The 23,006-nt window shown below is 39.8% G+C and overlaps 1 protein-coding gene across 1 annotated transcript in view; it reads right to left on the bottom strand.

The window, feature by feature from the left end:
* Nucleotides 1-23,006, bottom strand: part of LOC126970122 (inositol 1,4,5-trisphosphate receptor) — a 61,374-nt gene that overhangs the window by 731 nt on the left and 37,637 nt on the right. Inside the window, exons 8-21 of the mRNA XM_050815850.1 lie at nt 19,933-20,163; nt 17,827-17,936; nt 16,239-16,367; nt 14,767-14,851; nt 13,837-13,997; nt 12,845-13,010; nt 12,287-12,430; nt 11,298-11,442; nt 8,261-8,417; nt 6,423-6,522; nt 6,086-6,264; nt 5,166-5,321; nt 3,043-3,240; nt 1,214-1,320 (exon numbers count right to left, since the gene is read on the bottom strand). Of these exons, the coding sequence (XP_050671807.1) occupies nt 1,214-1,320; nt 3,043-3,240; nt 5,166-5,321; nt 6,086-6,264; nt 6,423-6,522; nt 8,261-8,417; nt 11,298-11,442; nt 12,287-12,430; nt 12,845-13,010; nt 13,837-13,997; nt 14,767-14,851; nt 16,239-16,367; nt 17,827-17,936; nt 19,933-20,163 (2,068 nt within the window). The remainder of the gene's footprint in view (nt 1-1,213; nt 1,321-3,042; nt 3,241-5,165; nt 5,322-6,085; nt 6,265-6,422; nt 6,523-8,260; nt 8,418-11,297; nt 11,443-12,286; nt 12,431-12,844; nt 13,011-13,836; nt 13,998-14,766; nt 14,852-16,238; nt 16,368-17,826; nt 17,937-19,932; nt 20,164-23,006) is intronic.

The following is a 23,006-nucleotide window of genomic DNA, read 5'->3' as shown; positions in this document are numbered from 1 at the left end:
CTTCGGAACACTCCCCGTGATATATGCGGTAGAAGACACACAATGAAGCGACGTCTCTACACAACGCCAAGTGATCCAGCCGTTCACAGAGCACTGGGTCCCCGACAATTCGACAATTCGAAGATGGATTTGAGTTTAAGATTATTTGACAAAATGTTTTATATTTACCTAAAACAATGATAGTGTAATTTGAAATTGTTCACAAATTTTACACAAATTATATTTACCTTTTTTAATTTCCATTTCCTGGGCTGCTTGGACAATATATTTATTGACTATAAAGATTGATTTATATTAAACATGAATGCGTCATTTGTACGATGTATCAGCACTTACTTATATTATTAAATTAAATATATATAAATATTCGCTCTTTTCATTTTCTATACCATTTTAAATTTACATAGACTCCATATTAATATGAAACAAATTTATTCAAATAAACCGGCAACGAATAAAGATAAAACAAACTATTTTGGCGTTATGATTTTATAGTCACACCAGGACTTAGAATTCAAAAATAATCCCAAAATCGTATTCTGCACCCTCGGGAACCTCGGACACGATATCCATATTGTTGAAATCATAATTTTACGCGGCGGCCATCTTGGATTTCTAACTTCCCTAAAGTACATACATACAAAAATCCCGCGTGGCATAATATTCAAAATAATATTACGTAAATTTTATTTTAGTACTTTCCGACTTCCATTTACCTATATATTTTAACAAATACGCTGTCGCATCATCATTATTTTATACTATGATTCCCGCTTTGTAGTTGTTTGCTAAAATCTTACGTAATGTGAGCCCGAGAGACACGAACACAGTACCTTCCTTGACAGTGGTCACGGGCGTACTGCTGGCATGAGCGAAGCATGCAACCAAGGCGTTGCGTTTGGTTTATTACGAAAAAAAATAATATAAAATAATTCACAAAACGAATTGATAAAACCCACGAGGAATATTTATATATACTAATAAACTATCGAATAAAAAAAAATTGGGTTTATAGCTATCATAGTTTTAATTTAATATAAAACAATTCAAATAAAAAAGACTATTTTTCAAAAAATAAATCTATAGAGATTTTTTTTCGTAATCCTGTTTTCGAAACTGCGTTAATTGAGATAAAGACTATAGCGCCTTAAAAATAAGAAATTATATAAACTTATAATAGTAGGTATTTGTTCGTCTGTATGTTCACACTTACATTCAACTTCTCCAGTTAGGGCATGACTCTCGTTCAATAGGTCCATAGCGGTCACACAGTCCAAAATACTCAGCAATGTCTTCGTCAGTCGCAGTAGATCACTGAAACTGAAAATGAAACAAAAACTTTTATATTTCCAAATGGAAAAAATATATAAATAGTATGTGTATTGCACATGATTCAACAGAAGAGAACTTTTGTAGGCTTCCTAGTTCCTACAGAAATCGTTTTATTTTTTTTTAATCGGTTTAAAATATTCTACATCATGATAAGGGGGGTCAACTAGAACAAGCTGCTGAACCACGTTATTATGGAAAAGGAAACCAACAAAATAACAAAATAATCAAAAAAATTCGAAGTAACAAAAAATTTTTAAAGTAGTAGCACATATCCAGATAGATACAAAATATTTGATAGCTAAAAATTAACAATAAAATTAATAATTAAAATGCTTCTATTTATTTCGCTAGTATTTTGACTTGTAATTAACTAAGAAACCATGCAGACGTATTCAAAGACGATACAATAGTTTCATAATTTTGGCCCTTTTTTTAACAGTTTTAAATTAAAAACAAAACACTAACCCCCTTATTCATAATAGTAACTAGTAATAGTAGTATGCTAACTTAAAGCATTGCTAATTCTCACTCTGTCTTCTTCTATTGACCTAAGTCAGAATGAGAAAAAACACTCCTAAGCGGCTGTTTAAAGTTAGCGGACCATTATGAATAAGGGGGTAATTCCATAACCAGTATTGCAGTGTAATTCACATGCAGCGATTTCTTACCTCCGTACGCTTTATTTTGTTCGGAGATATAATCCGTGCCAGAGTTCTTTTTACGGGATGGGAACTTCTTGAAACGGTTAGAAGTAACAGTCAATGTGGTGTGGGCGACGCTGCAGTATTACGCGTTTAAGTAAATTATTCGTGTCTCGTAGACGTTAATATTAAGCGCTGAATCCGACAGATGTCATCGCACAAAGATACTAATATTTATACAGTTATTGTTAGTCGCATTACTTTCAGGAGCAGGCATTCAAAATAAACAATTAGGCAATGCCTCCTTTAATTAGAACGTAAATTAACATATACCAGTAGTGTTCGAGTTAATTTAGTTCCACCAGTGGGAGGCTCCTTTGCACAGGATGCCGGCTAGATTATAGTAGGGTACCACGACGGCGCCTATTTCTGCCGTGAACCAGTAATGTGTAAACATTACTGTTTTTCGGTATGAAGGGCGCTGTAGCTAATGAAATTACTGGGCAAATGAGACTTAACATCTTATATCACAAGGTGACTAGCACAATTGTAGTGCCACTCAGAATTTTTGGGCTTTTCAAGAATCCTAAGCGGCACTGCATTGTAATGGGTGGGGCGTATCAATTACCATGAGCTGAACGTCCTGCTGGTCGCGTCCTTTATTTTCATTTAAAAAAAATATTAATTAACCATACTCTTTAACTTTAAAAAAAAAACAAATATAACTGTAAGCAAAACAAGGATGTTAAGGGGCATGATAAGTTTGCAAGAGAAAGTAGAAGTGAAACAGAAAAATGTCTCCCTCATATCTCAAGGAAGTGTATCCTCATTCTTGCGAAAATGAATCTGATAGCAAGACGATATGCCTTATGATGATTAAGATGACTGAAGAACATGCCGGTTTGTTAGATAATCAGCACTCACTTCTACTTAAACTACAGACCGAAACACAGTAATGTTTACACATTACTGCTTCACAGTAGAAATAGGCGCCGTTATGGTACCTATAATCTAGCCGGCATCCTGAGCAAAGGCGCCTCCCACTGGTAACAGTGATTCAGTCACTCACCTGTAGAACCCGAAGTAGATGAGCTCTCGCGCCAGCTTCACCACCTCGAAGGTGAGCTTGTTCTGGTCGTGGTCGCTGAAGTACCAGGTGCGGGTGACCACGTTGCAGAGGTAGTTCTCCACGAACCGGATGGTGGACGCGAACTGTTCCTTCACCTTCTCGCGGACTGCGTCCGGGGCGCCTCGGACGCACTGGTAACTAATATACAATTTATTTGAAGATTATAGATGTTCCATATGAGAAGCTTTAACGAAACATTTATTACATACTGGCTGACCCGACAGACGTTGTTCTGTATATGATAAACAAAATAATGTTTTTATATGAATTTGTCAATAACATCAAAAATTATTTCGTAAAATATGCACCCTGCTATCGTTAAGAAATTGTTTCACAGCAGAACTGTCAAACCGTGCGTCAATAAATTCTCTCATGGAAATTAGGTATGGATACATCAAAGGAAAAACAAATTTGTTGTTTTTATTTAATTTAGCAGCATTTTCCTATTTATTCACCTTTTAAACCTTCCCTGGACTTCCACAAATAATTCAAGACCTAAATTGGCCATATCGGTCCAGCCGTTCTCGAGTTTTAGCGAGACTAACGAACAGCAATTCATTTTTATATATATAGATATTGAAAAATTTAAACAATTGTTGTTTAAAAATTGAAAAAAAAACCTGCACTCCTTCAATATATGTACAACGAATATCAAGTTATTTGTGTACTGAGAGCATAAACTTAGTGGTAACGGCATCGGATTCATTTGGTATAACCTAATAAATATAGATGCAGTCACACCTTGTTATCCTCCCGCTTGCTGTACGCTGTCCCAACGACACACCACGACGTAATCTACTGAGACTCGCTGCGAATGAGTGTCCAATCGGGCCCGCTAACTATTAACCGAAATATGCCGAACCGCTTACTTGAATATTTAATTATTGAACCAGCGAGCCAGAGCAGCAAGCAATAATGACCTCTATCACGCCTGGACTTGGGTGAAGATAAAGCATATCTTACTAATCTCCTAAGTTTCCAGATCGCATCTATCTGTTTGGTTCTACAGGCGAATTACCAGCCTCCTTCTATATACAGACCACTTAAATTCAAATATTATAATAACTTTAGCTTTTCGCATATTCTCCTAAACAAATGGTCGTTTATCAACCACTGAGAATACACTAAAGTGTCTATAGACGACCCTAACATGATTTATCAATTTGTGCGTTAGCTAGTTTTATATATAAAATTGGAGATTTTCTACTCTCTGTAACGCTTTTTTATGTATAAGCAAGTATATAATATGATATACTTCTATAATTGACACCATAGTTATATATAATTAAAATTTTACTTAATAGAGTATCGATTTTTTAATTCATATAATTATTTAGTTCGACTGTTTCTATTATTTTAAGCCGACCTGTACAATAAATTCAAGCTTCTTCAAACTTTAGAATAATTATACATCCTAGCCACAGTACCATCAATGGGTTTGATGATAGCATTAAGTAAATAGAAAAATTAATAGATCAAAGAAATAAAATACTATGAAAGAATTCTAAAAAACGACCCTTATTTGATTTAAATATTTTGATTTAAAAAAAGATTCAATATAATAAAGATATTGCGCTTTATCATTCGTTACTGAGGCGTGACATCTTATAGGACCACCAAGATACGAGCGGACAAACGAACATCTCACTAAGATTTATACACCTAGATAGAGCCTATTGCTGCTAGACAACCTATGAAAACAAGTAGGATTTATTAGTTTAGTGTGCGTGACATGCTACGTCTTACACTCGCGATTTGTATGTCACTTCATGTGTTAGTGTGCGTGCATTGCTCAAAATAAGATATTAACCGTCAACCTCAATTTTTAGACGTTTTCATAGCTGTCACAGTTTTATCTAGAGGTATGTATTAGATCTTAGCTGAAAAAAATAAATATCAATTCACTTTCGTATTTCGACACCCAAGTCATAAATATTGTTATTATGTGAGTGAGCGCCAAGATGCAGCGGATATCTAATCGCTTAGAGCTCAATTTATTATATTTGTTTGCGCTAACAAGCGGTTACAATAAATGTATGATTTTGGTGAGGTGTATGACTTACTCGTGTATGTGTATGGTGTCGCTGACCTCGGCCCACAGGCGCGCGTACTTCACGGGCGTGACGGGCTCCTGCGGGTCGCGGTCCACGTGCAGGTGCAGCATCAGGCGGCAGAACGACGCGCGCACGTCGTGGCAGATCTCAGGGTTCGACATGCACCTACACAGTTCACACAAGACAATACAAACTAACTGACCCAACAGAAGCTATATTGAAGTGATAACTTCTTATAACAGTTAAACCCCTTCGTAACGTAACGCGTTACGGCGCCAGTCTGGCTTCTCTTTCTCTCATGCATATGGCAGATCGTTAGTCAAGCTACGACCTAACGTACAGCGAGTAACAATGCAATATTATTTTTTATTTCAGAACATAACGCGCAGCTGACAAGTTGACAATTTAATAACGACTAATACTACGCTACTAGTTTTTTTCTGGTAATATCAATGTGTTCTATATAACTATGCGGTTTATCTGGCAAACAATAAAAACAAAACAAGTGTGTTTTTGACCATGCGACTAAAGTCAAACAAAATACATATTTTATAAAATTGTTCAAGAGCGAAATGATCAAGAAATCACCGTTCGCGTAACGCTCTCATCACGCATTAACCAGCTTACTATCCAAGTCAAGTGTGCGTAAAAAAGATTTACTTCAAAAGTAATATTAACAAATTTTAAATATCTCAAGTTTTGACGATGCCTTTGGTCAGTGGTTTGCTCTTAACAAAGATTGAGCCACAAGAGGCTTCTCATCTAGATGTGAATTTGCGATTATACCCATCTTCCTACATATTTTTTTTTTCGCATCTCCACATCAAACACTATCCATGCAAACTGAAACATTCAATTTTATTTTAACTATACTCAGAGTTATAAAGAACAATTACTATTACAAGTACATATTTTGAATATGGACTTACTTAAGTATCAGATCGATATGCAACTGCTGTGAGAGACTGTTGAGCGCCAGGTACTGCCGGTTGAGGCACATGTTGGAGAACAGGTCGAGCTGGTGGCGATAGTAATCCAATATGGCCGCCGCCTCGCTCTGCGGGTCCGCTGCAGCTTCCTTCGCCAGGTCATTCAGTAATCGGGAACACTGAAATTTTTACTACTGCTTAGGCTGTGTTTTTTGTATTTCACAAATGACCTACAAAAGAGCAATAAAAATTATAATAATAAAATGTGTTTGTTTGAGCAAGATGGCGGTTTTATGCGTTAGCAAATTGTGGGTGTTTAATGTAAAATAGTACATACACTAACCGTTTTGTTATTCCAGAGCAGAATGACGTCATCCTCAATAGTGCTGTACGTGTCTCCCTCTGCTGACTTGTTCTCGTACTTAGTGGACACTAACCTGTAACAAACATCAATCTTTTGGATTTTTTTAAAATAATTGTATTCTAATTTAAAAAAATAGAGATAATATGTCTTCTAATCTTGTCTTCGGCACTCTAATCTTCTTGGTAGATCAAGGAATCAAATAGAGTCACTAAAGGACAATGAGGAATCAAAATAAATAATGTAAACTACTCATCATCATCATCAGCCGGAAGACGTCCACCTATAGACAAAGGCCTCCCCCAAAGATTTCCACGACGATCGGACTGCGCTGCTTGACCTTGACCAGATCGTCGGTCCATCTTGTGGGGGGCCTACCAACACTGCGTCTTCCGGTAAGTGGTCGCCATTCGAGGACTTTACTGCCCCAACGGCCATCAGTCCGTCCAACAATGTGCCCTGCCCACTGCCACTTCAGTTTCGCAATCATTTGGGCTATGTCAGTGACTTTGGTTCTCCTTCGGATCTCCTCATTTCTGATTCGATCTCGCAGGGAAACTTCGAGCATAGCCCTCTCCATTGTAAACTACTCAATAATACTTAATATGTCAAGATATAAGTGTAATAAAGGTAGGTTCAGGTTGGTCATTGTGATTTAAGTGATTCAACTGGCATCCGGACAAATACTGTTGGGTATTTTTTTATTTATTTTAAAAATGAATGTTATGCTGAAAACTTAATCTGATAAATTTGAAAATTGACAGTTGGTTAACACTTCATTTGTGACACTTAAGTTGTACCATAGAACGAGCAACCATCTCGAAAGACGTTGCACCGAGACAGTCGCAAGTCAAAGCGTCGTTAAAATTCGTATAGTATATAAGTGTTCGAACTTGAGACAGCTTGGGCAGATCGGCGCTCGGCATACATAATGTGTCCGCATATGCAGAGCTATAGCCAATTTACGGCTGTTGTGTTGTTTTTATATCATTATAATAATAATAACCATCTTTATTTGCGAAACCTGCCACCAATTTTTTTACAAATACAATAGATATTATGAATTTACCATTATATGAATCAAAGAAAAAAAAAACAATACAAATGTTAACAAACATTAAGACTATATGCTTTATGTTAATTTAATTTAATCATTATTTTATTTTGTACTTAATAGTTTACTTAAACTACCTTTTACTATAAATTTATTATTATTATCAATAGTTAAGGGTACTGAAGGTCCTTACTTTAGAACCGGATTCGTTCTGCGTGATGTGTCGATTGTATAGTAAAGATTCAATAGGGTTTAAGTATTAAAATAACATGGTCAAATATTTTTGAATAAAATTCATAAATTAAAAATAATCAATCGATATTTTTAATTATAATTTTTTGAGCGAGCAATTTAACTTTGATTGTGCAAAAATGCCACCCGTCAGAGAGAAATAGCCTTAAAAGTATGACAACAAAATATGTCAATTTACAATCTAATCTTTGGCATATTGGTTATTTATTATGAACCATGACGTCATAGTACATAATTTAAGTGTTCTTTTTTAATTTAATTTACTTTTTCGGCGTCGAATAAAAATTAAATACAAAACATGTTATGCATATTTTACGATCCATCGGCTAGAGCAGATATCACTGGGAGGAAGCTTATAGCACACCTGATGAAGTGCAGGTCACTCCACGCTTAAAGTAGCCACCATTGGCTTCACCAATTGAATTTTCAAAGGATGATCATGCAAGGTGGAATCCCCTCTGCAAGGGCGGATGATGTCTATAAAGATGAGGAATGAATGAATGTATACCTGGTCTCAATAAGAATATCGGCGTTGTTAGCACAGAGCACACTCTTGCAGATCAGCTCCTGGGTGACAGCGATCGCCTTCTTGTTAGAGATGCACAAGTCGCTCAAGTAGTCAAGAAAACGCGCCTTCCATGTCTTCATATTCTTACGGACGAGGCCTGATCCAAAACAAATTTAAATTATATTTTCGTTGCGATACAAAACAAATCAAAATCAGTTTATTCACGTAGGTCACGGAAATGAAAAACTGCTCTGCTGCTCTGGTAAGTCCTCCTCTCTTGTTACCTCAAAATGGCCTCATATCGTAAATACAAAATTTTGATCTAGAACCAGAGTGTATCGTAGTAGGCAGAAAAGACACAAGACTCAGGCAGGCATGAAAACCACGACAATCTATAAGACGTAAAATTATAAAAGAATTGTTAAAAAACGTTTGTGTGGGAAAGGTTATTTTTTTTTTATGGAATGGGAGGACAAACGAGCGTACGGGTACACCTGTTGTTAAGTGATCACCGTCGCCCACAATCTCTTGCAACACCAGAGGAATCACAGGAGCGTTGCCGGCCTTTAAGGAAGGTGTACGCGCTTTTTTTGAAGGTACCCATGTCGTATCGTCCCGGAAACACCGCACAAGGAAGCTCATTCCACAGCTTTGTAGTACGTGGAAGAAAGCTCCTTGAAAACCGCACTGTGGAGGACCGCCACACATCCAGATGGTGAGGATGATATCCTAACTTGTGGCGTGTCGTGCGAAGGTGGAATTCGGCGGCAGGAATCAGGTTAAACAGCTCTTCGGAATACTCCCCGTGATAAATGCGGTGGAAGACACACAATGAAGCGACGTCTCTACGCAACGCCAAGTGATCCAGCCGTTCACAGAGCACTGGGTCCCCGACAATTCGAGCGGCTCTGCGTTGCACGCGGTCAAATGGATCGAGCTGATACTGGGGTGCGCCAGACCAGAGATGACAGCAATACTCCATGTGTGGCCGGACCTGCGCTTTGTAGAGCGCTAGTATGTGGGCCGGCTTGAAGTATTGCCGTGCTCTATTAATGACGCCCAGTTTCTTTGAAGCCAATTTGGCTTTGCCTTCCAGATGACCACGAAATTGGCAATCGCTCGAGATTTCGAGACCCAGTATTCCGATACTAGGCGAGGCTTTGAGGAAAGTGTTGTCGAAGAGCGGTGATACGACAAATGGGGTTTTTTTAGTGGTAAACGCGCGAACTTGAGTCTTCTGGGGGTTAAATTGGACAAGGTTCAATTTTCCCCATTCCGCGACCTTCTCAAGAGAGGACTCGATAGAAGACACAAGTTTCTCCCGGCACTGGTCAACGATTTCCCGAGAGAGACCTGCATGGCCAGTGTATACAGCATCACCAGTGCTGTCGTCTGCATAGCAATGAATGTTGGAGGTGTCCAACATATCATTGATATGCAGAAGAAACAGCGTGGGAGACTGCACACAGCCTTGGGGCACTCCAGCATTCACGGGCTTCGGGTTCGAGCAATGTCCGTCGACAACGACCTGTATGCTGCGCCCAGTGAGGAAGCTGGAGGTCCACTTGCACAAGCTCTCGGGAAGCCCAAATGATGGAAGTTTGGAGAGGAGCGCCTTGTGCCATACACCTTCGCTATATCCAGGCTAACTGCCAGGCCTTCCCCATTGCTTTCAATAGCCGCTGCCCATCTATGTGTTAGGTATACCAGAAGATCACCTGCCGACCGACCATGGCGAAACCCGTATTGTCGATCGTTGATCAACTGGTGACCCTCTAGATATACTAAGAGCTGACGGCTAATTATGCTCTCCATGATTTTGGAGAGCAGGGAGGTAATGATAAAGGCCTGTAGTTTGCCGGATCCGAACTGTCTCCTTTTTTTTGGATCGGATGGACAAGGGCTGACTTCCATGAGTCAGGGACTACGCCTTTAGAATAAAAGTGCCGGAATAAACGCGTTAGCACCGGCGTCAACTCAGGGGCACACGTTCTACGCACGATTGGAGAAATGCCATCCGGCCCGCTCGACTTCCTGACATCCAACGAAAACAGAGCTCGCCTAACAGTTTTCTGTCTGAACTGTACTTCAGCCATAGAGCTCTGACACCGCGGGATGGTCGGCGATGTTTTTCCGTTGTCGTCAAGAGTCGAGTTGGAGGCGAAGAGAGTGCACAAGAGATCGGCTTTCTCTTTTGCCGTATGGGCCAGGGTGTCATTCCTCATGTGCAACGGCGGCATGGACGGCATGGACTTATTATGGCATAAACGATTTTCTGAATGACACCACGGACTGGGAGTAAAGCGAACACCCTCAGGCTCTTTAATTATAAATGTTTATTGTACGGTATTACATTGTAATCCATATTTTATATTAAAAAAAAAGCCCACTGAGTTTTTTGCGCCCATTCTTCTCAGGTCTGAGGCAGTCCCTTTGAATGGGTGGTAGTTTTTAACGTTCAATAAGTGATTTTAAATCCTATTTTGAATAAAAATATTTGAATTTGAATATTAAACAAAGTCAAAAAATTCTCAAATAAGAGTAGTAAATCATTAAAAAATTTCAATGACTGTGAATGTGTGCGTTCGTCCATTTCACAATTTTATTAATAAAAAGCCTTTTTTCTGGGGACTTGCGGATACTCCCTCCTTGCCATGGCTAGGATTGCTACATGTGTATCAATGTCAAAATCTCATAATATAAATTATATTTGAAACAATATTTACGAACGATGCGGGGCTCAAACCCGCGACCTCTAAGGTTCCGTTCGAGCGCTCTTACCAACTGAGCCAACCGATCCAGTGACGCAAGTATCGTAAATCTTGGTTTGTCTTGTTCAACTCTCAGGTTATAGCTCCATATATTGTTATCATTTAAATATTTTGTACTTGCATTTATTATTACTGGATTGTGAACTACCAACTGGGACGTATTTCGACAGTGACCAACGTTTGCTTAAGCTTATACGTGACTGACATAGACAAACTGTCTCTTTTGCTCTTACTGTTTCAATAAACATTATATCATTTTCTCATACCAACAAATGTCTCGATCTCTGACGCGGTGATGTGTTTTTCCAATAGTTTCCTATTGTTGTGCAGGAGGGCTGTGATGGTGTCTTCCGCGAGGATATCACAACCGATCTGCTTCTGCATGAAGCCGAAGTGTTTCGCTATGTATTCCTGAAAATTCATGTTTCCACATAAGCTGCGCATTTGCAATTTTTAGTCAGTTTAAGTAAGAAAATAAAATGAATATTGGGCTTATTTTATAGGCGCCTAATTGATTTTAAATTATGAGTTATGTGAAAATTCACAAACTAAGTCCAAAATATGCCATTACATGGAATCTATATCTGCGAACTGTGGTTCAATGCCCGTTAGTATTTATAGCTTCTATGTAAAACTTGCATAGAGTCATATTGAATTGATAACTCGATGCACATTTAATATAATAATCTTAATCTTAATGTTAGGATATCATCCCCACCATCTGGATGTGTGGCGGTCCTCCACAGTGCGGTTTTCAAGGAGCTTTCTTCCACGTACTACAAAGCTGTGGAATGAGCTTCCTTGTGCGGTGTTTCCGGGACGATGCGACATGGGTACCTTCAAAAAAAGCGCGTTCACCTTCCTTAAAGGCCGGCAACGCTCTTGTGATTCCTCTGGTGTTGCAAGAGAATGTGGGCGGCGGTGACCCGTACGCTCGTTTGTCCTCCTATTCCATAAAAAAAAAATACTCTTACACAAATCATCTTTTCCCAAACTGGGCATGAATTGTTCTCCGAAAGATTCTTCTATAGTTTACAATCTACTCGAATATCGGCGTCCATCCTCTAGTTTTTTTTAAATATAAATTTACCCTGCATCTATTTTTCATTCGTAAATGTGTGTAGTTATACAACATTATTAATCCGTTTTATGATAAAATAAACATTAAACTCACTACACACATTTTTCATTTATAAATGTGTGTAGTTATACAACATTTTAATTCATATTATGATAAAATAAGCACAAAACTCACTTGGTTCTTTCTGTAGTCTTGTTGGCTCAGCCTCAGTATTCTGTAGCACAGTCTGAATATAAACTTATATGGCGCGTATCTCGGGTCCGACAGTTCTTCCTTCTTGAGAAACGGCTCACCTTCTGACGATTCTTCAAATGGTCCCTACAAACAGATTACATAAATTTTATTCGAGGGAAAATTAAAAGTTATTAAGTAGATAAGATATTCTCTGCAAAATGATTTGTAAGAACTGTTGTAACGGCCAGCAACGTTATTGTAACAGTTGTGGCAAGGTCTGACGTTGTATATTATTTATTTTGAATAAAAAAAGACACCATAGGCGGCGGAGATCACTAACCATCAAGTAATTATATTTCTACTATTTGAATGGCTTTGAAGAAGAACTGTGTCTACCATTTTAACATTTTACCACTTTATAATTTGATTAAACTTACAGTGTTAAATGTGTATGTAATATTATTAAATCTTTAACTTAAAACTCACAACTATCACAAATAAAAAACTGAAGATGAGCTTCAAATGATGCGCCGTTTGCAATAAACTAACACAAATCACCTGTAGTATTTTGAACAGCTGCCCCAGTATATACTGTTCTCGGAGCAGCTTCTGTCGGTCTCTGTTGGGATTCTCCACCACCAGGTCCAACGCCTTGCTCTTGTTCGGCTCGTTTTCAAAGCCGGCAATGAAGTACACTATATCTTGGAGTAGACAAGTGAGGGCCCTGGAAGGTTCAAAGATTTCAAGACTAAATTCGGCACAATTACATTACATATACAAATTTGGTGTCGAGTCACTTGGCCCGTGGGGCCCAGAGGCGCGGAGAGTAGGCCTCAATAGTCCTACTGGAGACCAAAGCGCTGAAAGCTGTTTCGGTCAACGGATCAGCCTAGCTATAAAACGTGGAAATACTGTCAGTATTTTCATCAACCGGAAGACGTCCACTGCTGGACAACGGCCTCCCACAAAGATATCCACGACGATCGGTCCTTCACTGCCCTCATCCAACGTATTCCGGCAATCTTAACCAGATCGTCGGTCCATCTTATCCTACCAACACTGCGTCTTCCGGTACGTGGTCGCTGTTCGAGGACTTTTCTGCCTTACCGGACATCTGTCCGTCGAACTATGTGCCCTGCCCACTGCCACTTCAGGTTCGCAATCATTTGGGATATATCGGTCACTTTGGTTCACCTACGGATCATCTCATTTCAGATTCGATGTCACAGGAAAACTCCGAGCATAGCCCTCTCCAGTGCCCTATGAGCGACCGACCGACGCGATCATTCTCATCAGGGCCATAGTTATTTAAAGTGCGCAGCGTGAAGAAAAAATATATTTTACAAATTAAAATTATAATTTGATGGCTAACCATACTATGCGGGTCTGACTTTCGACGGTCTGAATTCTCGACGGGAGGTAAAAGATATCTCGACGTAAAAGTTTAATACATATTCTCTATGAATCTCTGTTAGTGAACTGAACTTTAAAAAGCCGTATCGGTCATGACAAACCTGATAGTCTGACAAATTTTGAACAAGGAAACTCACTTCATCTCATTGTGTTCGATGCTGCCCAAGTGCAGCTTGGCGGACAGAGCTGACAGCACCTTGCACGCGTCGTTCGCAAAGTCCAGATCCCGCACCTCGCTGGGAGACACTGATATCAGTGCGAACGCTTCCTTGTCCTCCTTGATCACTGAACACCCCACCTGATACATACATACACAACAATATATAAAGACTATTAAGTTTAAAGTCAAATAAACTTTAAAAAAGCAGTAGAAGACTCAGAGAAAATTAGGGGGCATTGAGAAGGCGCAGATAGGGTGTGGGTAGATTAAAAAAATATAGTCTAAAAAGGCAAAAAAATACACGAAAATACTCTAGACAAAAACATATTCTCAAAGTGGGCGGTGAGCAAATTAAGGTTGAGAAACTATGGTCTAGATAGACTGTGACAGCTACGAAAACGTAGTCTTTATTTTGAGCAATGCATGCACACTAACACAAGGTGACATACATATCGCGAGTGTAAGACGTAGCTTAGCACGCACACTAAAGTAATAAACCTGGCCTGTTTTCATCGGTTGTCTAGTAGCAAGAGGCTTTATCAAGACGTATAAATTATCTAAAGGTTAATCTTTCGTGCGTTCATAATTAATACTCATAATATACTCTTTAAGTTGTACCTAAAGTACCATGCTATAAACCAAATATCAGAACATATATTGTCTAACGGCCGTTTTCAATAACCTATCTATCCTTACTTACGAGGTAGAATCTATCCCTTTACGCTTACTTACATTTTAATAACCTATCGTCTAACATCAAACCTATATTAGACATAACAATGGATAAGCTCTTGTCATTAAACGGAGACAGCAATTTATCCGTTACTAGAGATACGTTATTGATAACGGCCGTAAATCAATGTCGATACAATTATAATATTTGTTAAGCAAGACAGGTGACACTCACCTTAGACATGACCGGTTTCTCCTCCGCCTTGTCGATGGGTATAGCCGTCGAGTGGACCCACGTGTGCGTGCAGAGGTGTTGCAGCCTGACAACAGAACACATTATATATCACCACTCATTGTCTATATTGTAACTATTTACAAAAACCTGGATGAAAGTATGGAAAAGAATAATTTAGGAGAAATTAATCCAATATAAGGGTTTGTCAAAGTCACCGACATTGCCCAAATTATTGAGAAACTCAAGTGGAAGTGGGCCGTTGGGGCAGTAAAGTTTTTGAGTGGCGATCACGTACCGGAAGACGCAGAGTTGGTAGACCCCCCATGAGATGGACCGACGATCTGGTCAAGATCGCCGGAATACGTTGGATGAGGGCAGCGCAGGACCGATCGTCGTGGAGGTTTTTTACCAGCAGTGGTCGTCTTTCGGTTGATCATGATGATGAAGATGTGTGGGGGATGGGCGCCTCCGCGATGAATAGCGGTACTAACGCATTACTTCACACGGTGTGAGTGATGTACGAAGGTTTCAGACGCACTTAAATGAGCTTATGGAAGATCGAGATCTACCACCACCGGGGTAAATTTAAAAGGCTCTGTTTACTGTCATATAGTATGTAGTTTAGTACTAACTTAACTTGTAGGGATAACTCTACTATCCACAAGTGTTTAGTTTTTATGACAATGAGGGACGAGACGAGCAAGACGTTCAGCTGAGGGTAATTTATACGCCTTGCCCATTACGATGCAGCGCGGCTCAGGATTAATGAAAAACTCAAAAATTCTGAGCGGCATTACAATTGCGCTCGTCACCTTGAGACATAATATGTCAAGTCTCATTTGCCCATTCATTTCACTACATACGGCGCCCTTCAGACCTAAACACAGTAATGCTTACACATTACTGTTTCATGGCAGAAATAGGCGCCGTTGTGGTACCCATAACCTAGCCGGCATCCTGTGCAAAGGAGCCTCCCACTGGTAAGAGTGTAATGTTATTATGCATGTATGTGTGTTAGTTCAGTTTATGGCCCTAAGAACGGTGTAATAAGACTCACTTTACGAGCAAGTGCGTTTAATTAGTTATTTATGCAACTGTTGTGTAATAAGGGGTATTAAAACAAGAATGAGGGACTATAATAATAATAGTATCACATGTGTGTTTTAATACCTAATGATCTACAGTTGCCAACAAGATTTTATCTACACCCATAATAAGAATCCTGCTAACATTAAAAAAGCCATTCCTAGTAACTATAACATCCTCCAAACGAGTGTTGTAATGATAACGGATGATGTAATGTTGTACTGAATTTCATTACAACACTCGTTTGGTAATGGTTATCCTAAATATTAGGTGTTTTAATATTGGCAATAAGCTAACTGTTTTAGAATCTTTAATAGAGGATTTAAAGCATGGGTGTAGATAAATATAATAATAGTTATTTAATCTGTGGTCGGCGTACGTCTCACCTCACGTAGCTGCTCTGCGGCACGGGCACGTCGGAGTGCGTCATGGTGGTGGGGTCCAGCTCGAACAGCGTGGCGATGTCGGACGAGTGCGGCACCGACACCAGCTGGTACGCCGGCTCGCACATGTCACTGCTCACACACACACAGTTACAATTAAGAGCATGCATTCTGAACGTGGTGTTCCCTCTTACTCCGATATCAGGGAAATAATAAAGAATCATTGAGGACAAAATTTTATGAAATAAACATTTTAACAATATATTCTTGATAATATTATGTATGCACACTAAAAGCAAACATAAACTTATCATACCTACTACTCGGCTAAGTCGAGTTAGTGAGTCTTTTGTGGGGCGATGTATATCATTTTACAACAAGATCCTAAAAATTAATAAATTCAAACGAACTGTTAAATGACGTCTGTGTGGTAAAGGTTACTATAGCATAAATTACTTTCTTAATGATACCACAGATTGCGAATGGAAAGACTGCCGTCAGGCTATTTAAAGTATAAATTTTATTGCATCGAAATTTTATTTAAAAAAAAATCAAAAGAAGCCCGCTAAACTTTAAGCGCACGTTCTTCTCAGGTCTGAAGCATTTATTTCCAAATGGGTAGCAGTTTTTGACTTTCACTAAGTGATTTCATATCCAATCTTGAATAAAAATATTTGAATCTGAATACGGTCTATATTTTATTTTCAATTTGTGAAAATTTAGGCTTATAGAGTTTTAGTACAATGCAGTACAATATTAACATTATTTATTTACTCTCGGTTCATTGGTGTTGGTACCGAATAGTTTCCGACCATTCACAGGTCCAACACCGAGAATCCGTTAAAAAGGCGATTTAAATAAATAATGCAGTAAACTTTATTACACTTCATTGTTACTTAAAATATTGCGTTTTTTATATTAGTGAAACGGCAAAAGAAAGTCGAGAGTTACGCGTTTATTTTTTTAATCATAAATAATCATGTAAATCGTGTTTCGACTCTGTAAATAATTATTAATTAGTATTTTGGTTCTAAATGAAATATAAAGAGGAATAAGAAGAGCATAATGAAAAGAGAAAAATGTACCTTCTTAATTTATTCAACGGCCCCCTTCACATTTGTATTATTCGCAAAAAACACTGCGACCATTGCTTTGCTTGTTTTCCTATACCTTGCCCCACTGACGTCTACTATATACCACTGGACTGGCGGCTGTCAAAGTACTGTTGTGCCTGTTTGATTTTGAGTCTGCGGTACTTAAACTAGTGATGACAACCTCAGCAGACATCGAAAGATGGTGGGAAACTATTTCCAAGAAAAAATGTGCACTTTACTACGTTGTTCTTGAAGTTAAATAACACGAAAAACGTACGAAATTAATTATACTTCAGAGTATTGTACGCTCCTTCGCAGCCATTTGTATTATACATATACGTCGAAATTAGTTCTCTGGACGCTCGCGAGTGGCGCTTCAAATAGGCACAAAAATTTTGCTGTCAAACATATGGAACCGTGAAATGCCTGTCCAGTAGTATTTATACAGTCCTTGCCAAAGCCTGATTTACGTCTTTTTGACAGAAAGGTGGACTTACGTTCTGTCGCAAGCTTCTGCGGCCAGGTAGTGGCCGGTCGCCAGATGTTTGAATCTGAATATTGAGTTCCAGTGGCCTGCGCCGCCGCGGCACGGGTCATGTTGCACCACCTGTCAGTTTATTATTATCACATTTTTTGTAAATTTGTGCTTAAAAGTGACCACATATATAAATATCATAAATGAAAAGTAAAGATAATGTTATAATATCATCCGTTTAATGAAGAGGCCAGTATAGTCAATGACGTTTTATACACGTATAAGGACATATCAATCGCAGTCTGATAGCAGAACGGCACAAGTATGCTTAAAAACAATGTACAACACACTTTTCTCTGTAACCGTGCGTCAACTGTCACTCTCAAATTAAACAAGAACTGAATAAATGTCTTACATTGCTGCTTATTCAAGAAAAATATTTTAATTAACTGTACTAAATGCGGCAATGTAGTAGATATAGCAGTCGAAGCTTATTATGTTGTTATTTGTGGTATGTTAAATATTTCGGCTTGTTTTTATATGACGTGATTTGTCTTTATTGTATAGTACATAGAATTTGATCTCATAAGTGCCATAACTTACGAAGATATAGAAGTTGTTTAAGTACTTGGTCAAAAACTGTATACGCGGTTCGTCTATATGAAAAGATCAATCAGTTGGAATATATCCCCAATTCGTAAAAAAAAACAAACAAACAAACAAAAATATTTTATTTCGTAGGTAAATTGCATTACATTTGAATTATGTCATTATTTCATACAGCTCGTTCGGAAGGCAGATTTTCTTAGAGAAAAACGAGCAAAAAACTCTAAGGTTGCTATTTTCAAAACAAATTCTTATATTCAATTTAATTTTAAAGTGATGCAACAAAATACACAAACGTCAATTACTAAATACCTTACATGAGTAATTCAAAAAAAATTAAATTAATAAGTAAAAACATAGTTATAGTTATTGAGTACATACTTAAAGTACAAAACAGTAGATGCATCAATCCACACATACCGTTAATAAAATAAAGGAATTATTATGCGAGCATTTTATTAGCTATTACATAAAAAAAAAACATAATAACTTTTATTTAAAAAATAAAAGAAATAAAAAAAAACATAAATCAGATTTCCCGGTGAGAGGATCATTCAGCCACCACAATCAGCGTATCTTATATATCGGTTAGAGATTGTGGAGGTATTTCGAAGACAAATATTCCCACGATGTATAATAATAATATTGACACACTTTTTTACACTCCTGGTTTAACCCATTCCAAAAACATAATCGAAGTGTGGTTACTTGAGATATGTCAGCTCACTGCAGAAGATATAATAAGATTCTTGAAAAGAATCAATCTTAGTAGTGAATTATAGTTAACAGTTATTTTTTTATTATTATTATCATTGTGCACCGTTTGTTAAGTAGAATCCTAACCTGTTATTAACATTACAGGTAAATGCTCGTCATTCAGGAAGGCAGTGTAACGCTACGCTCAAAATTCAACTTGTATGTTAAGTGCAGCGGTATGTCCATTACGGGTAACAATATGATGTGTCGTAATGCATCACAGTACTACCTGTAGTATAGCGTATCGCGATATGAATCCGATCATGCCGAAGTGCACACTCACATTGGTCTATAAAAGTATCATATATCCCTAATTACACCGCACTACAGCTATTTTGCCTCAGACGCCGCGACGTGCGTAAGTAAAAATTAATAAAAACTTTTGCTGGTTACCGAAAACAAGGCAAGGAGAGTGTGTACTGAATTTGAATTGTTTGTAAAAACTTTGAAAAGTGGCAGATATATAAAAATGATGAATAAATATTTCTTTTAATATTATGCAAACATTTTTTTTCTTTCGTGAGAAATATTTACCCTTCATAAGTGCCCCCTAGCAAATTTTACACGGGGTCCTGCCAAGTCACTCTACGCTAATGGTCCCGGAAGAACATTGCACAGTATACAATTAGTTGTACTATTATCAAGGAACTGCCAATTAATTGCGAGAACACAATAAGGCAACAGACATGACAGTTGATAGCAGGGTCGCGCAGTTAAGCAGCCCTGTGGGGTTTCAAATTTCAACCTTATAGCATAGTATACTGACCTCAATTTCCCACAACGCCTTACTGCTAGTAGCTGCGGTCGCGCTCGACCGCCCCGTAGTCCTCAAAAACACATGCTGCCTCGTTTTGTACTCGTCCATTGTCAGAAACTTCTCTTGTTCCGCGTGGAAGAGCCTCACGACGTCTCCACCTTTCAGGATCTCTTCCTGGTTCTCTTTGTGTTCCAAGAAGAGAGTCACTTTCCATGATGTCGAGGAGTTCACAACGTTGACCTGTACATTTAGAAATATGTATTTTAATTTAATAGTATATATGGAATAACTATACCTAACGGGTAGTGGTGTGTTATTCCAACACTTAGCCGACGTTGCCCGTTATTTCTGCCGTGAAGCAGTAATGTGTAAACATTAATGTGTTTTGGTCGGAAGGGCGCCGTAGCTAGTGAAATTTCTGGGCAAATGAGACTTAACATCTTAAGTCTCATGGTGACGAGCGCAATTGTAGGGCCGCTCATAATTTTTGGTTTTTCAAGAATCCTGAGCAGCACTGCATTGTAATGAGTAGGGCGTATCAATTACCATCAGCCGAACGTACTGCCCGTCTCGTCCCTTATATTCATATTAATAAAACAAAATAAGAGATGGAGCGAGCTGATAGTTCACCAAATAGTCAGCGAATTCCAATTGCAGAACGACCTGGTAGCGCGATATCACCTTATGTAAGCTAACACTAATAATAATAAGGGCATAGTATTTAACACAACAACAACCAGCTGCATACACTTAGTACGGATGTATTCTTTTTTTTTTTTTTTTATGGAATAGGAGGACAAACGAGCGTACGGGTCACCTGGTGTTAAGTGATCACCGCCGCCCACACTCTCCTGCAACACCAGAGGAATCACAAGAGCGTTGCCGGCCTTTAAGGAAGGCGTACGCGCTTTTCTTGAAGGTACCCATGTCGTATCGTCCCGGAAACACCGCACAAGGAAGCTCATTCCACAGCTTCGTGGTACGAGGAAGAAAGCTCCTTGAAAACCGCACTGTGGAGGACCGCCACACATCCAGATGGTGGGGATGATATCGTAACTTGTGGCGTGTCGTGCGAAGGTGAAATTCGGCGGCAGGAATCAGGTTGAACAGCTCTTCGGAACACTCCCCGTGATAAATGCGGTAGAAGACACACAATGAAGCGACGTCTCTACGCAACGCCAAGTGATCCAGCCGTTCACAGAGTACTGGGTCCCCGACAATTCGAGCTGCTCTGCGTTGCACGCGGTCAAATGGATCGAGCTGATACTGGGGTGCGCCAGACCAGAGATGACAGCAATACTCCATGTGAGGCCGGACCTGCGCTTTGTAGAGCGCTAGAATGTGGGCCGGCTTGAAGTATTGCCGTGCTCTATTTATGACGCCCAGTTTCTTTGAAGCCAGTTTGGCTTTGCCCTCCAGATGGCCACGGAATTGGCAATTGCTCGAGATTTCGAGACCCAGTATTCCGATACTAGGCGAGGCTTTAAGGGAAGTGTTCTCGAAGAGCGGTGATACGGCAAATGGGGTTTTTTTAGTGGTAAACGCGCAAACTTGAGTCTTCTGGGGGTTAAATTGGACAAGGTTCAACTTACCCCATTCCGCGACCTTCTCGAGAGAGGACTCGATAGAAGACACAAGTTTCACCCGGCACTGGTCGACGTTTTCCCGAGAGAGACCTGCATGGCCCGTGTATACGGCATCACCAGTGCTGTCGTCTGCATAGCAATGCATGTTGGCGGTGTCCAACATATCATTGATATGTAGAAGAAACAGCGTGGGAGATAGCACACAGCCTTGGGGCACTCCAGCGTTCACGGGCTTGGGATTCGAGCAATAACCGTCGATAACGACCTGTATGCTGCGCCCAGTGAGGAAGCTGGAGGTCCACTTGCATAAGCTCTCGGGAAGCCCAAATGATGGAAGTTTTGCGAGGAGCGCCTTGTGCCATACACGATCAAAGGCCTTCGCTATATCCAGCCCAACTGCCAGGCCTTCCCCCTTGCTTTCAATAGCCGCCGCCCATCTGTGTGTTAGGTATACCAGAAGATCGCCAGTCGACCGACCATGGCGTAAGCCGTACTGCCGGTCGTTGATCAACTGGTGACCCTCAAGGTATACCAAGAGCTGGCGGTTAATTATGCTCTCCATAATTTTGGAGAGTAGGGAGGTAATAGCAATAGCAATAGGCGGGATGGTCGGCGGTGTTTTTCCGTTGTCGTCAAGAGTCGAGTTGGAGGAAAAAAGAGTGCACAGGAGATCGGCTTTCTCTTTTGCCGTATGGGCCAGGGTGTCATTCCTCATGTGCAACGGCGGCATGGACGGCTGGTTGAAGTTACCAAGAGCAGCTTTCGACAACGACCAGAACTTGCGTGTTCCGGTCGGGTAACTGGAAAGCTGCTCGCCAATTTTGACGACGTGCTTCGATTTCGCACGGGCGATTTGCCGCTTAAAAAATCTGGAGGCACGGTTATATTTCCTCTTCAGAACTTTGCAGTTCGGATCCTTTGAGCCCAGCGCCGCAACCCAAGTTCGATACGCCTGTTTTTTGCAGTCAGATGCTGCTTTAACTGACGCATCGAACCAGGGCTGTGATCTGCCACCGATCGGTACTACAGAGCTTGGTATAAAAATATCCATGCCCTGCAGTATCACATCGGCTACTGCAACGGCGCAGGCACTAGGATCATCTGAAAGGAAACAAACCCTGCCCCAAGGGTAGGATGCAAAAAAGGAACGCATCCTATCCCAATCTGCTGACTTGTAGTGCCAAACGCGGCGGGTCGCTGGTGGTCTGCGACTATGGCGTCGGATAGGCACTACACTCCTGACCAGGCAATGGTCGGACGTTCCGAGAGGGGCGTCGACAGAGACCTGGTAACCATCGGGATGTGTAGTCAGCAGAAGATCTAATAAGGACGGCATGTGGCTATCCACATCCGGGAGCCGCGTCGGCGACTCAACCAATTGGGACAGACCATACGCCAATGCAAAATTATGCACAGATCGCCCTGCGTAGTCTGTGGTACGTGATCCAAGCCATTCGGCATTGTGCCCGTTGAAATCACCCAAGACTACGATTTCAG

The sequence above is a fragment of the Leptidea sinapis genome, chromosome 20 (genome assembly GCF_905404315.1).
Source record: "Leptidea sinapis chromosome 20, ilLepSina1.1, whole genome shotgun sequence".
Classification (NCBI taxonomy): domain Eukaryota; kingdom Metazoa; phylum Arthropoda; class Insecta; order Lepidoptera; family Pieridae; genus Leptidea; species Leptidea sinapis.
This window is presented reverse-complemented; position numbering and strand designations above follow the sequence as displayed.